This window comes from Hippoglossus stenolepis, chromosome 2 (assembly GCF_022539355.2).
Source record: "Hippoglossus stenolepis isolate QCI-W04-F060 chromosome 2, HSTE1.2, whole genome shotgun sequence".
Classification (NCBI taxonomy): domain Eukaryota; kingdom Metazoa; phylum Chordata; class Actinopteri; order Pleuronectiformes; family Pleuronectidae; genus Hippoglossus; species Hippoglossus stenolepis.
In genome coordinates this window covers 5,503,221-5,519,331 of record NC_061484.1, presented here as the reverse complement: position 1 = coordinate 5,519,331, position 16,111 = coordinate 5,503,221, and the positions used below count along the sequence as shown (strand labels likewise).

Below are 16,111 nucleotides of genomic sequence, written 5' to 3'. Positions count from 1 at the left end.
CCCCCATAGACCTAGGGGCAGGGGGGTCAACTGCCAAGCTTGTCAGGCTTGTAAAACTGCCCAAAACTGGAACCCCACATCAATTCCCGGCAGTTCCTGGCGGTTTTCTGTGCTGCCTGCAGATTCCTGTGAATTCCTGTCATTAACCTGAACATCCACAGAAATTTACAGGGGCACTAACTGACACAAATTCTTCTTTTCATGCAGTGAGAGATCAGGAGCCCCAAGCCCCAGTGCACAGTGCCCTGTCAACTTAGAAGCTGTCCAGATATACGCAGGTTTTACTCAAAACAAGCAAATTTGATTGCCAGTGCAGTAAATTATTTTCACTTGTTAAGATGTTTTAAAAGCTGTCAGTTTGTCCACTGTCATTTTAGCCCAGAAATCTTGAAATAAGATCAAGAACACTGGTTTAAAGAGATCTAGTTAAACCTAACTACTGCAAAAATAAGTCTGAGTTCATAACTCTAAAATTGCTAATAAGTCAGTATTGTACAATAAAATACAATGTCTCTATGTAGAATACTTGTGGCCATCTGGTATTAACCTAGCAACTATATGAAAGACCAAGCCGAGATCAGCTGTCTGTGTTTTTCTTTTTAAGACACATCTTAATAATAGAGTGTGAAAGATCGATTGCAGTATTACAGATTTAATTGCATGCACTGTTTAGTTGAAATGTGTTGTTGGCCTCAGCTTTGTGCTTGTTTCAGTTGGTTGTTTCAATGTTCACACTCCATATCTCTCCTCTACCAGTTCTATGTTTTGTCATCACCATGTGTTGGTGGGTGATAGCGCTCGTCCCAGCTGTTGTGCTGGGTTGTCGCTACTTCTACAGCATGCGTGTGATCCATGGTTACCTGAAACAGGCCATGAGCAGAGACATGAGGGACATTGAGGGGTTCTACAGGAAATCATCAGGTACAATCCCTTACTTTATCATTTCATTTAAGTTTTACATGCAGTATGTACTGAAACAGGCCTTCACCTATTACATCAGACTTTCAGTGATGGTACATCTCAAGGAACATTTTTTTGAAACACCTGATGTTATCACACCCACATTGTGCAACAGAATGTGAAACAGTCAGGACATGCCATCTGCTTCTTTTCACATCTCCTATTCAGTTCTAATCTGCTCACCTCATTTGAAGTTAGTCCATATCACAGGTCTGATGTCAGTTGAGTCAAATAATCAGCCCTGCACTTCAGAGGAAACATTATCGCTTCTACTGTAACCCTTCATTAGGTAAAGCCCTGGTCTCAGCTTCTGATGTGTTAAATGACAGATCCAATGTAAGACCCAGGCTACTCTTGTTTTTCATCTTGGTGCCATTTTATCAGTCCAAAGACATGCAGATGGAAGATTATGTAATTGGACACTCTATATTTCCTGTAGGAGTACAATTGAGTGTGAATGGTTGTTTGTCTCTCTATGTTGGCCCTGTGATATGACTGCAACCTGCCCAAGTTGTACCCTGCCTCTTGCCCAACGTCAGCTGGGATTGACTCCAGCTCCTCCAGTGATATTGAAGATAAAAATATGTGAATTTGAGAATAAAGTCGCAATATTTTGAGAATAAAGTTGTGATTTAATGAGAAAAAAGTGATATTACCAGAATAAAGTTGTAATTTAATTAGAAAGAGAAATAATACTCTAAAGTAACCAGCAAGTAGTTTTATCCATGCATGCTAGATCCAAAATCTTGAACAAATCTCATTGTTTCTTGAGAAAATACAAAACCCATTTGAATAGCAGGTATGATGTTACCCTGGCACACCACTACCAAACATTTACTCCTCCACAAAACAGGCAATTTCCTCCAAGTCGATCTGATTCCTTCTACAGAATAGACTCAATTTATTGCACAATTGATTCAAAGTCCTGATACTTATGATAGTGTGGAGCTGATGAGCCAAAAGATTAAATATGACATTATTTGTAAAGCTTATACTAAATTATAACTTTTAACAGAGACGACCGGCTGATCTTCCTACATGATACGTGTTCTAAAATAGATGATTAGTTTTTTCCTGGTTATTTTCATATCTTGTATGCACCATGTTTCACATTATGTCCTTGCCCTCCACCTCAGACTCCTGTCTGTGGGTTGCAGTGCTGGAAGACAAAGTGGTGGGTCTCGTGGCAGCAGTGGGCCAGCAGAGGTCAAGTGGTGCTGTCGAGCTGCAGAGGATGTCTGTTGACCGGAGGTTTCGGCGGTGTGGGGTCGGGGTTGCGCTGGGTCTGAAAGTTCTGGACTTTGCTGCTGCTCACGGTTACTCTACTGTTGTGCTGGGAACCACAGCGTACACACCAGCTGCCCACCACCTCTACCAGCGTCTGGGTTTCCGCTGTGTGGGGGTCACCAATGGGTACGTCACACCTGGAGCGGGATGGTCCTTAATGGAAAAGATTTTCTACAAAGTCCGCCATCACTACTACAGCCTGGATGTGCAAAATTGCTAAATGAATCAACACTGACCTCAGTGACAGTACAGAGGAGAACATTTTGAGAATATCCAGGGAAACAACAGCATTGCTCGTCTCTTCAACTACTTGGTCTATGTCTATGTCCTTTTTTGATCAACAAATAATGCCTGTCCTCTCTCAGGCACGACAATAGAGTTGTGTGTTGTCAGCAAGACACACAATGTGCATTTTCATGTTTTAATCACATGTTTAATCAGATATCTGCAAAGTCAGAGGCTTTTGTTCTCACACTGTACAGATCAATCAACTGAACCCCTGGATAGCTTTGTTCTTTGAGCGTACCAATAAATGTTTATCAACCAAAATGACCATGTCCTCAAAACATACAAAGAGGGCAGGGTTGTTTTATGAAATTCTATCTAGAGAAGCAGATGGTTGAAAGACAATATGTTCTGTCTTTAGTTAAGATCAGTCATTTGTATCAAGAAAACCTAATTCATACAACTGCTTCCATGGCGTTTTACTTCCCGCTCGGGTTTAAGGGCCAAAGTCTATTCCGCTTCTTCACAATAAATTTGATTTCATTCTTATCTACTCATTTTCACCGAAAAGCTGTCAAGATTTAAAGTGATCTCTTTCCTTCCTGTCATTCAGCTGCTCATTACCACTACAGTTTAGCCACATGTAAATTTGTACTCTAGTAGTATTAAAGAAGCTCACTTCAACTTATGCCGTTTTTTTGTTTTGGGTGTCTAATTCAGAGCTAAAAGTGTCTCTCAGTGTGAAAACTTTTATTTTGTTGTATAGATTTGACGATTTGGGGGAATTGCCATCTGTGTTGACAGATGTGCAATGTATATATAAAATAAATTTGACCTTTTGTTTCAATTATTATGTGAGATGACTAATTACTATCCCTTCATATAACCCTATTTGCATAAATGATGAAATAATTTGTTTCTAAATACACAGTATATTGTCTTTTGTATGTGCATTTGTCTTACATAATCGAATTTGAGCTCAATGGTATAACTGATTAGATTAATTATATGTACATATAATTATATTTTAATAAAGACGAGAAACTCCCCGGAGACAGATACAAGCCAAAACAGCACAGACTACAATATTCTAACTTAACTCCAAATTCTATTTCCTAACTTTCCTTAGACTCTCCTTCCTCCTAAATGCTCACATTCTTTAAACCCTACAGCTCATGGTTGCACATTAACCCTGTTAAAAGTTTCTGTGAAAAGTGCACTCAAGGGCGAAAAACCTGATCTGGTGTAAAACAGTGTCACTTCAAAGAAGTAAATTATTTGAAAACAAATCTCACTTGCATAGTTATGCCCATATTCACAAAGCCCTGCAGTTTTTTTTTGTTGCTGTTTTTGCAAACTTTCTAATGAACCAAATAACCTTCTCTTTTTATTTTGTGGCTTATATTTTGGTGTGTAAACAGTCATCTGTGTGTGGCTCTTCTTCAGATGTGAACTGACTGACAGAAACACAAGTGCTGGGATGAGATAAGAGAACATTGTAAGGGATGAGCAGCTCTGTCAGGGCTCCTCACTTCCTCTTACTCTGACTTAAGTTGACTTGCTCAGTGGAAACTAAGACTTGTTGCTGTCAGCAGTAGTGGGAAAGTGTCATCCTCTGTCTTTTTGCACTGTAGTTTGTATTTTATCAAGATGATGATTAACACAGATAATGCACTATGATATTAAACACATAACTTCTAATCTGTTAGCGTCCCTGCAGCTATGAGTTAGTTTGTAACTATAACAATTTACTTTTCAGTTCAGCTGAATGTGAGTGAAATGGAGGAGGTATCAGGGTCTTAAAAGCTTATATGTTACTGTGTATGTTGACCTGCATAGACCTACATACAACATTGTACTTACAGGAAACTGGAGAGGCCTAAGCAGGTGCAAGTTTATGTGGATTGACACTTGTGGGGTGAAGACTGCATTTTGATGATACAAAAACTAAACAGGAATGTTTGCATTCTGAGACACCTACAACATTAACTTACTGCTATGACCAATAGTGAACCTCTTGTTTTTTTCATTCCTGTTCTGGAAAGAAACTCAACTTGGAACTATTATGTGTCACTGAATCAGGAAATGGATGCTGCAGCGAAACTTGGACTAATCAAAGTGAGGGCAATGAAAACTGCCCATTCAGCATATTTGCAGTATCTGAAATCTGTTCTTCCTCAAAACCTTTTTATGGGCTTCATTTTGTGGAATTAGCAAATAGGTGCTGCTGCTGCTTTGTGTCGCGCTTTCATTACAAGTGAGTGTCATTCCTTTATTACCCATGATCTCAAAGAAAGTGTTTATATACGATTTATAAAGTGCAGGGCGAAGTTACACGAAGACAAAAGGTTTGGTTTTAGTTTCTGAAACTGCTCAAAACCAAATAACTCCACTTTACAATTCTTTGACTGTTATCATCTCTCCAAACACAGGTAAGGTTTATTTGTTTCTCTTAAATTCTTGAAGTGTAATTTAATATTATCCTATTTTGCACTTTTTCTAGAATCAAGACATGGAAGGTTAAACTTTACCACAAGTTTACCACAAAGGCCACAATAAAGGAAATAAATGAAGGGATGCTGCTTTTATAGGAATTATACTGAAAACTGAGCTATTTCAGAATCTAATGCAACTGTTTTTTTTTTCTGGTAAGACTCCATTGCAAAGATGACTGTCCAGTACCATGCTTCTACTGTGACAAACATGGACATTGAAGAAAGTAAAATTGGCTATAAGCAGTTGCTCGGGGATGGCAGCAGCCCCCGCAATTCAGGTAATGAAATAAGAGCTTTTTTGTTATCAAGATGATGATGTATACCACGAGAGTGTTTTGATTTTTCTGATATTTAACTTCCAGGACTAACCACTCCTGTCTACTTATTTACTGATTCAATTTCCAAATCATTGGGTGTAAAAAAATATAAATAATATAAAACATTTTGCCCTGAGAAATGATTCAATCACCCAACTCAAGGTATAGCCATTATTCTCTTGACAGATCATTTGGTTTGTCTTTTTGTTGTACAAATTATACAGTATAAAGATATTTATGTTTGTATGTAATGTTTTGTTTGTAGATAACAATAATAACATATGATAATAATAATGATGATGATGTCTGTTTCTAAAATAACATTTTACCAACAACGATTTTTGTTTACGAATTTTGCTGGAAATGTATCTTCTGGACAATATTTTGCAATCCCAGTAAGATTCAAACCAGATGGAACACAAAACCACAAGTTCCCTAGATCACTTCATGAAATTCAAGTTTCTGTTTCCGCTCTCACTCAGAGTTTGTGTTGAGGAACAGTTCCTACAGGGTTGCCACAGTTTGCCTCGGGCTCCTCTGTGTTCTCCTGCTGGCCGGTATCATAGGTCAGAGCATCCACTGTAAGTCCACGTCTTTGTGTGTGTTTAAAAAAGTTGCCAAAATATGTTGGTGAATCTATTGATTGACAACATACAATCTCTCCTCTCTGGCAGATCAAAAAGTCGAAAAAGAACATCAAGACAATGTAAAAGTCATGGACAAAGAGAAAGATAACCTGCAGGACAGCCTGAAGTCAGTGCAGAAAGAGAAACAGGATATTGAAGCCAAACGGATTCAGTTACAGAAAGATAACAATGTTTTATCTCAAAAGAGAGACCAAATAGAGTCAAATAACAATTTGCTGAGCGAAGAAACGAACAAACTAAAGCTCAGCCAAAGCCAGTTAGAGACCACTAACAGTGCTTTGAACAAAAACATTGAACAGCTGAGAGACAGTAAAAGCCGGTTGGATACCAATTACAATGTCTTGTCTGCAGCCAAAGATCTGTTACAAAAACAATATGACACAGTGGTCAAACGTAAAGATGAGTTACAGGGCAGTCGTGACTCGGTGAGCAGGGAGAGGGACAATTTACATAACAAATTCAATAATGTCACCAGATCTAAAGAGAAACTGCAGATGAGTTACAATGACTTGATTAAAGACATAGAACATTTACAGGAGAGATACAACGCATCTACCGGTGAAAAGGACACGCTAGCAGACACTCACCAAAACCTAACGACAGAAAGAGACACTCTTCAGGAAACTTTCAACTCTCTTAAAAAAGCAACAGACATATTGCGGGCTAATTACGAGTTGTTGGCTCAGGAAAAAAAAGAGCTTGAAAGCAGCATTAATAATGTGACTGCAGAGAGAGAACTGCTGATGGTGAAAATCAGCAACCTGACTGCAGAGAGAGATTATCTCCAGGGCCTAGTTGACAAAATGAACAAGACAATGCAAGGTACGTAGAAAGAACTGACCAAAAATCCTATATGTTAAAGTTTCATCTCAGCGCTTGAACACTTTTGTCTCACTGCTTGATTATTGTTGAATCATTATCGTACATGTACAGATAAGAAGTGTATCAATGGCTGGCAGAAGTTCGAGAACAGCTGCTACTACACTTCTAGTGGCAAGAAAAGCTGGCAGAAAAGCAGAGAATACTGTCAAAGCAAAGGAGCAGACCTGGCAATCATCACAAGCCAAAATGAAATGGTGCGTTTTTCCATGAGGATCATCGATCAACAAATCAAATTTCATTTGTATTGTCCATATTCACAAATCTGTTTGCCTCATAGGATTTAACAAGATGTGAAATCATCTGCCCTTAAAGGTTCAGTGTGTAGAGTTTAGTGACATCTAGTGGTGAAGTTTCATGTTGCAGCTGAATACCCCTCACCTCACCCTCCCCTTCCAAACATGAAAGAGAACCTGTGGTAGACTTCAGTTGTTATAAAAACTCAAAAGGTGTTTAGTTTACTACTGTAGAAAAAAAAACATGGTGGCCTCCATGGAGAGGACCTGCTCCAGATATAAATATAAAGTATTTAAACATAAAGGCTCATTCTAGGATAAAGAAAACAACAATTCATACAATTTAGATGAAACACACTAGTAAAACATCACTAGGATTATTTTACAGTCAATTTCTGCCACTAGATCCCTTTCACCTAAATCTTACACACTTGACAAAGTTAGGAGAGACTACAAAAAACTACCCAATCAACAGGGAAAACATACACCATATATCTGACAGAGATGAAGGGAACAGGAATGACAATTGTATTGATGGAAGGATTGTCATATTACATTGACAGTAATATATAAGTTGGCATATTGTATGTCTAAGCATTCTAGTTGTTATCATAATCCATGATGTGGATCATCTGCACTGCCATGTGCTAAACTATCACCATGTTCATTTGAGAGTATTTGACATTGTTACAGCTCAACTAATCAACATTTTCATATGGGAGTATGTGAAAGGGTTTGCTCATACGATGAATCCACAAATAGCATAAACATCCACCAGGGTCAAACAGTCCAACCACATTTCACACAATTGTGGTTATCAGTTCCCTTAATGTGAATTCTTCATTTGAATACTATAATAATTGAACATTTGACACTTGACACTATTTTCCACACAAGAGTACAGTATTATCTAAGCTTTATATTTGATAGAAAATAACTTGTTTACTTATTTACTTCCTGAATAGACGTCAATAACTTTTAATTGCACGATGCTTCCAACATAGAACTTCATCAATGGCTTGTTTGGAAGTGACAGAGAAGTCTGGATTGGATTGGCTGATGAAGGAGTAGAGGGCGAGTGGAAATGGGTGGACGGGACACCACTGACCTTAGCGTAAGAAAGTCAACGCACATCTCTTAATATACAAAACAAAAAGTAGGTAATGTTGACTTCTTGAAGCCAATGACAGGGCAGCATTAATTATTTTTGTGGCTGTCTCTCCTTGTCCTACAGGTTCTGGGGTGCAGGCCAGCCCAACAGCCATAAAAGGACAGACCAGGACTGTGTGGAGTTCTGGCACCGTGCGTCAGGGAAAGGCGAATGGAATGACGAGAACTGTACTTTAGAACAAAACTGGATCTGTGAAATGTAGTGTTTTTCCTGTATGGGCAGTGCTTTGGTTAATGTTGGCTACGTGCCTGACACTAATAACTGTAATCTTGATAATCACTCTCAGTTTAGTGTAGAGAGAATAAACATTGGGGACTGCTGTCAGTACATTGTAAATAATGACAATATTAATCACAGTGACAAAATTGACATGGACACCAATATTCCAAATATTGAACTTATTCAGAATAAGACAATCATTTGATTATGGTGTTTAGATGAGTTGCGTTAAGAATATTAATACTACGTCATACATCTGACTTTTACGCAACCTTTTTGAAAATATCCCCATTGCAATATTTGCGCCCATCCAAACCCTTCATAATATCCATTCCTCTTAAAATGCATAGCATACTACTTTCTCCCTCCTTCTTCATAGTGGCAGCCGTCCTGTGAACAGGACATGCATCTTCAAGCAGCTGGTAACTGTTGAATGTCAATTTCACAAAATGCTGTGAAGAACTCCTATTCATGTCTACATGATGTGACTAAGGTTGGAATACACTCAATTCGATTGATGCTATGTCCTTTTGTACGACCTTATTCCGGCTCAGTAATCAGAAAATGCTGTTTACACAGCATTGTTTGATTTAGACTGCTGTCTTAATCAGGTAAATGTCGGAATATTGACGCATGTAAACAAAGTCAGTGTTTGCTTAGAAATCTATATCGTGTGACCATCTTACACAAAGGTACACAGCATTGCTCACAGCCAAATCTTGAAATGGAGTGATGCGCAGTGAGTAATGTATTATTAAGTTGGATATAGCAGAAGACCCAGCTGATAAAAGTGGAGCAGACACAGGTTGACGTAAATTGTTTGGAACAGCTTGGTTAAAGGGTGACTGAGGTTTCCATAGATATCTGTACACACTGTGGAAACTGTTTAATAGTAATGAAGGGTAACAAGTAATTTATATCTGTGATGATTTGATATTTACTAAAATAATTCAATGCATGATGATTGATATATAGTTTACAGTTAACCATTTATAGAAAAATACACTTTCAGATTATGTCAAGTTGATTTGATTGACATACTGCACTTATTGTAATCACTTGACTCTATGACTAATGAATGCATTTCCCATGTGCTGTACTCTTAAAGTGTTAATCTACTGATGTTGGCTATTTTGTACTCAGTTGTTGTTGCTTCTTGTGTGACCACTAGCACAAACTGCACATGTGGATAACACTGATTCTGGGATAACAGCCTTAGTCATAAACATAGACTATACTCTATTACTACTGCATCATTAATATCCATTGAATTGGTGCTTTACTATTGAGATGTACATGTGAAAAAGACTGTGCTGTGCTTTCAATTCAATTCCTTTTGTAAAACATTCTGCATTCTAAAGAAACAAATTTTACATTTTCAAGCATACAATCAACTGATTGCTGACTAAATAATTCACTTTCTAGAATTTGTCAACTAAATCACTCTGAGAGTGTATCAGTATGTAGAAGAACCTTGGAAACTGCACATGAAGCTATTATGTGTAGATATTATACACTAAATCTTTAGACGGTATTAATTATGGCAGTTGTTCTCAAGGAGGAGCGGCTAGGTGGTATAGTGGTCAGTGGTCTAACCTCAGAAGGTTCTCTTCCTGAATCCTGGGTTGACTGGGGTCTTTACATGTTCTACCTGTTTCTGGGAGGGTTTCCTCTGGCTTCCCCCCACAGTACCAAGACATGCAGATTGGGGTGAGGTAAATTGAAGACTTTAAATTGACGATAGGTGTCAATTTGAGTGTGAATGGTTATTTGTCTATGTATGTCAGCCTTGCGATACACTAGTGACCTGTCCGGGATGAACCCCGCCTCTCGCCCAATGTCAGGATCAAAATAAATGTTCAGAATCATCTTTAAAACATTGTGCGGGGATGAATAGATACAGAGAATTCTATGACAGGCCTTTCTGGTCATAAATGAACATGCATTCTTTTGCACTACCAATTCACACGTCTCACCAGTGAGGTTGAGGTTTCGGTCCAAGATGCTGGTGCTCTAGATTGACATCTAGTGGCAGTAAATATATATGCATTTTTAAGGATTGTTATGGTCGGTCATATTACTGAGAAAGCTACTTTGACATTCATTTATCGTCATGGTACCACAGCATCAAAGCTCAACCCACTCTGCTTGATAAGATAAACACCTAAATTGATAAACAGTATACAGTGTTGAAAGAAGAGGAGTCTGATCTCTTTATCACCTAAATCTCCTCCACCATATGACCTGACATAGACATCCCACTCATTCCTCTCCAGACCACCTTCACAGAGCGCCTGGAAGATGGAGTCTATCGCACACACACACACACACACACACACACACGCTCACACACACACACACACACACACACACACACACACACACACACACACACACACACACACGCACGTATGCATGCACGCACACATACAGGTACTGTCTGTCTATCTAGAATCTTCACTCCCCTACCCATTCAAACAGGTAGGTGAAGAGATCTTAGTTTGGCCCACAGCTGTCAGGGAGCAACTCACACTTCTCAAATGAAAGGTGCCATAAAAAGTCTCAGCCTCAAAAATAGAAAGAAGAAAGAAAGGGGAACAAATGAATGGTAGGTTAGACTTCACACTGAGAATAACACACACATATTGGCCCATTCATTCTTTTACAAATCAGTCATATCATTTAGTTTTTCAACACATGATAATGAAGTGCACAGTTCACTTGTTATAATCATATATTTTCTGAAGTCATATTTTCTGTCATCATGGAACCATAAACTCAACCAATTCTATCAAATCTTTAAAACCATCTGCATCAAGGTCCTGCCACTACACATGCTTGACCAAACACAAGTCAGCAGCTATCATGAGATTTTTATTGCCTCAGATAACTTCTTAAAAGCAAACTTATCAGAGACATGCAAACCTCAACATACATCAGTGTGATAAGAACACCCGACAATACAGATACATCTTTGTGATTAATTAATTTAATGTGCACTTTGTCCTTTAAGCTTGGCCGTGTCCCATCCACTAACGTGAGAAGGTGGGGTATATGACCTATACCAGCCACCAGGGGATTCAGATGATTTGGCTTCAGTTTTGGGGAGCAGTTATGTTGCCCATCTTTATATACAGTTAATGGCTGATCAGTGGATGAACCTCTCAAAAGACTCTCTCAACTTTGAGCTCTACAAACATTTATTCACCAGGTAATTCTTTCAGGTCAGAAATCTTTATTTTTATTATGACATTTTCCCATTTCTCTCTGAGCCCTGAGAATTTTGAATCAATACTTTATACAGTTTATTAGACTGATACTTAATACTAGCCAAACAGTACAGGTTGTCTTTATATGCTGTACACGGGCCACAATTAAAGTAGCCCAGTCCAAAAGCAATTTTCCCAGTTGAAATTGCAACTTTTTTGTTAGTCAATCTTGTTACATGTTAATGGCAAATATTGCAAAACCCCAGATTATGTCCAATAACTGATGGAAAAATCTTGTCAGCAGCTGGATGAACGCTCAAGAGACCCAGGTGTCTGCAGAAGCATTTTATTGATGCTCGATGCATTGAGGAGAGGAACAACACAAGAGAAGGCAAAATACCTAAACAAGGAAAAACTGACCACAATTTAAACATGAATCCAAATGTTTTATAATTTACAAATATTGCACTTTACAAGTAATCACTCCAACCAACAGAGTCACGGACGCAACAACAATGTGAATTTTGGCATTCATAACGTCTGGCTCTTGCTGCACATGTAATGCAAGAGTGTTTACTTAGGTACTTCAGTAAAAGTATTTTCAAATGGTTGTACAGACTTAATGTAGATCATGATAAAATCAGCTGGATCTTGATAAACTACCTTGCAGACTTGCACTTCAGCTCTGTACCTTTTCCAACACTTTGCAGGCTGAATGTGAGTCTTGTGTCTAAATTCCATGACAAAGATTCAACAGATAAATTATTTTGGCTTCAAGTGTAAAGCTATTTTGCTTACCATTTACCTGATCAAGAATTTTCTTTAAAGAAATGATTCTATTATAAATGAAAGTTTCTTTTGCAGAGGACCTGCTAATGGATATGGATCAACTTGTCTAAAGTGCTGAACCAATGGTCTAAATGTTGTTATTATATGACTAAATGCTAACATCAATTAGTAGGATAATGGTTGTTATTGAAAACTGCTAAATGAATTGTTCTCTGTTGTACATAATGAAAGTTTTGCAATGAAAATGCTGCAGGTTGTTAGCTGGACATGCAAATGGTTGCGCTTTACATTAGAGCAGGTAAAATCAAATTAAATGCATTCATTACATTGTATCTCTTTATGTTTTGATATAGGTTTTGATATATGTAAAGCTAGAAAAAAGATGGAGAATACTGCCTCTTTAAATTTTAATTTAAACTCATATAGCTCTGCACACACAACAGCAGTGAGTCCAAGCTTGACATGTCTGCTGTGGCTAGTTGGAGCTTCAATGAATGATCAGTTGCTATTATTATTCTTTCAGATGGGACTGTGACCAGTTTGCCTACGAGTGGGACCCGTCTTCGAAGGACAGCCGTCTTCACTTTATTTCTTATCTTTATTTCTTATATTAGACTTCCTGACCTCAGTTTTGAGTATTGAAGACTGTGCAATACTTTGGAAATGGGGCCTCTTACTTTGAAAAAACTGTTGGAATATTCTTTTAGAAATACAGACTCTTAATAATGACTAAAATATAAAGTGCTCAAATATTGGAATACCTTGGATCTTACATTTTCCCTCAGTGCAATTTGTCATCGTTTGTCTATTCCCACGTGATCTTTCATTCAGGTTTTTTTTTGTATTTTCGTAGCCCAAGCTGTGATGATGCTGATGACACATCTAATAGATATGGAGCCCCAAAGTGTTCAATATTGGATAAATCAGAATATAATCATGAAATAAATAAATTTGGAATAATATTAATATGATCATTGTTATTATTGACAATAACAGGTTAAAATGGGGTTGTTAGCTTATTACTCAGCATCAAAGTAAAGAGACAGTGTCTATGTTATGAATACTTCAGCACACGGCCTTCTTTAGCGAACAGCATCGTCTGACAATTAGTCCAATCATTCTGGTTCAGAACCAGGCTAACATCTTGCACATGTAGTATACATACTGTTATTACTTGATGTGGTAATTGCATTTTAATTCTCATTTTGAAAAGAGAGGAGTCTGTGACATTTGATGCCATTCTGCAGCTGTGAAGACCTGCCTGACCGGCAACAACTCCTATACTATGAGTATGATGTGCAGTAGTACCACACTGTCGAGGACAACACAAAGACGTGTGTGATGAGGTAGATCTGCAAGATGGCGCCGCGGACGGCTGCCTCGGTGTGTTGGTGCGCGATGTTTTGTCTGGTTTTGTTAGTTAATTCAGTGTTTTGCCTAAGAACCGGGAGCTCTTTCACCAGAGAAATGCTCATGAACATCAGGGTCATAACTCCTGAGAATTTATTTCCGACTTTCATTGCCTCATCTGTCGAAATTTTGGATATTCTGGTCAAAGGTGCCTCACATTCGTACATACAGTGAAGCAGCGGAGGAGAAATAAATGTGCCGGTTCCGTGCGTCTCGCCGTGGGGACTTCGCACACCGCTACCAGGTATATTCCTCTCCAACGTGCGTTCACTGTGCAACAAGCTGGACGAACTCCAGCTACTAGTTGGTAAGAACAGAGACTTCTCCTCATCTTCCGTCCTGTGCTTCATGGAGACGTGGCTGTGTGGTTCGATACCGGACTCTGCGCTGCAGTTGGCTGGCTTCCAACTTTTCAGAGCGGACCGCCACACGGAACTCTCCGGCAAGACGAAAGGTGGAGGAATCTGCTTCTATACTAACTGCGGCTGGTGCAATGATGTGACAGTGATTCAACAGCACTGTTCTCCTGATCTGGAATATTTTTTTATCAAATGCAAACCCTTCTACTCCCCCCGTGAGTTCGTTTCATTCATTCTGGTCGGTGTTTACATTCCACCGCAGGCTAACGTGCAAGAGGCACAACGCATGCTCGCCGACCAGATCCTGTGTGTGGAACGGACTAACCCGGACTCCTTAGTTATTGTGCTCGGCGACTTTAACAAAGGAAATCTCACCCGCGAACTCCCCAAATACAAACAATTTATTAAATGCCCGACCAGAGAGGAGAACATTCTGGATCACTGTTACACCACAGTGCCTATCACGCCGTCCCCCGGGCTGCACTGGGACTCTCGGACCACGTCATGGTCCATTTGATCCCTGCATACAGGCAGAAACTAAAACTCTGCAAACCTGTTGTGAGGACTTCAAAGCAGTGGACCAGTGAAGCTGTGGAGGATCTTCAGGCGTGCTTGGACTGTACAGATTGGGAGGTGTTCAGGACTGCTACAAACAGTCTGGACGAGTACACAGAGGCTGTGACTTCTGTGAGGACAGCTGTGTTCCATCACGCACCAGGGTGTGTTACAACAATGACAAACCCTGGTTCACAGCCAAACTCAAAAAGTTAAGGTTGGAGAAGGAAGAGGCGTTCAGGAGTGGGGACAGAGATAGTTTATAGAGTCGAAATACAGGTTTAGCAAGGAGGTGAGAGAAGCTAAACGTCTGTACTCTGAGAAACACCAGTTCTCAGCCAATGACTCTGCCTCTGTCTGGAAAGGGCTTAGGCAGATTACAAATTGTAAGCCTAGAGCCCCCCACTCCACTAACGACCCACGCCTGGCCAACGACTTGAATGAGTTTTACTGTCGCTTTGAAAGACAATGGGACAGTCCTGACACCATCCCCTGTGACACCACCCTCCAGCCCATCAACTGCACCTCCCCCACCATAGCAAAGGCCTGCGCCTTTCCACAGCTGCCCACCTCAGAGCCCCCTCCCTCCTCCCCTACCACAGTGACGACTCTCTCCATCCTGGAGAGGGACGTCAACAGACTCTTCAGGAGACAGAACCCCCGCAAAGCAGCCGGGCCAGACTCTGTCTCTCCATCAATCCTGAAACACTGTGCTGATCAGCTGTCTCCGGTGTTCACAGCCATTTTTAACACCTCACTGGAGACATGCCACGTACCAGCCTGCTTCAAGACCTCCACCATCATCCCTGTCCCCAAAAAAACAAAGATCACTGGACTCAATGATTACAGACCCGTCGCCCTGACCTCTGTGGTGATGAAGGCTTTTGAGCGCCTTGTGCTGTTCCACCTCAAAGCCATCACTGACCCTCTCCTGGACCCCCTGCAGTTTGCCTACAGAGCCAACAGGTCTGTAGATGATGCAGTAAACATGGCCCTTCACTTCATCCTCCAGCACCTGGACTCCGCAGGAACCTACGCCAGGATCCTGTTTGTGGACTTCAGCTCTGCCTTCAACACCATCATTCCGGCTCTGCTACAGGACAAGCTCTCCCAGCTGAGTGTGCCTGACTCCACCTGCAGGTGGATCACAGACTTCCTGTCTGACAGGAGGCAGCACGTGAGGCTGGGGAAGCATGTCTCTGATTCCAGGACCATAAGCACCGGTTCCCCTCAAGGCTGTGTTCTTTCCCCTCTACTCTTCTCCCTGTATACCAACAGCTGCACCTCCAGTCACCAGTCCGTCAAACTCCTTAAGTTCGTGAGCTGACACCACCTCATTGGGCTCATCTCTGG

At 40.1% G+C, this 16,111-nt stretch overlaps 2 protein-coding genes and 1 pseudogene across 3 annotated transcripts; all 3 read left to right on the top strand.

Moving 5' to 3' along the window:
* LOC118117163 overlaps positions 1-16,111 on the top strand; it is a 56,513-nt pseudogene that overhangs the window by 13,768 nt on the left and 26,634 nt on the right.
* Positions 1,969-3,300, top strand: LOC118123931 (N-acetylaspartate synthetase-like). Its single transcript, XM_035181647.2, has one exon. It carries the CDS (start codon positions 2,063-2,065, stop codon positions 2,465-2,467), a length of 405 nt encoding a protein of 134 aa, XP_035037538.2. The 5' UTR covers positions 1,969-2,062; the 3' UTR covers positions 2,468-3,300.
* On the top strand, positions 4,608-9,711 carry LOC118123925 (CD209 antigen-like). 2 transcript variants are annotated; one of them, XM_035181633.2, is made up of 7 exons: positions 4,608-4,729; positions 5,126-5,245; positions 5,767-5,865; positions 5,959-6,753; positions 6,865-7,007; positions 8,051-8,160; positions 8,281-9,711. In XM_035181633.2, exons 2-7 carry the CDS (start codon positions 5,140-5,142, stop codon positions 8,417-8,419), a joined length of 1,392 nt encoding a protein of 463 aa, XP_035037524.2. In that variant the 5' UTR covers positions 4,608-4,729; positions 5,126-5,139; the 3' UTR covers positions 8,420-9,711. The 2 variants fall into 2 exon arrangements, with proteins under 2 accessions (XP_035037524.2, XP_047199569.1); XM_047343613.1 differs by lacking the exon at positions 4,608-4,729 and adding an exon at positions 4,736-4,904.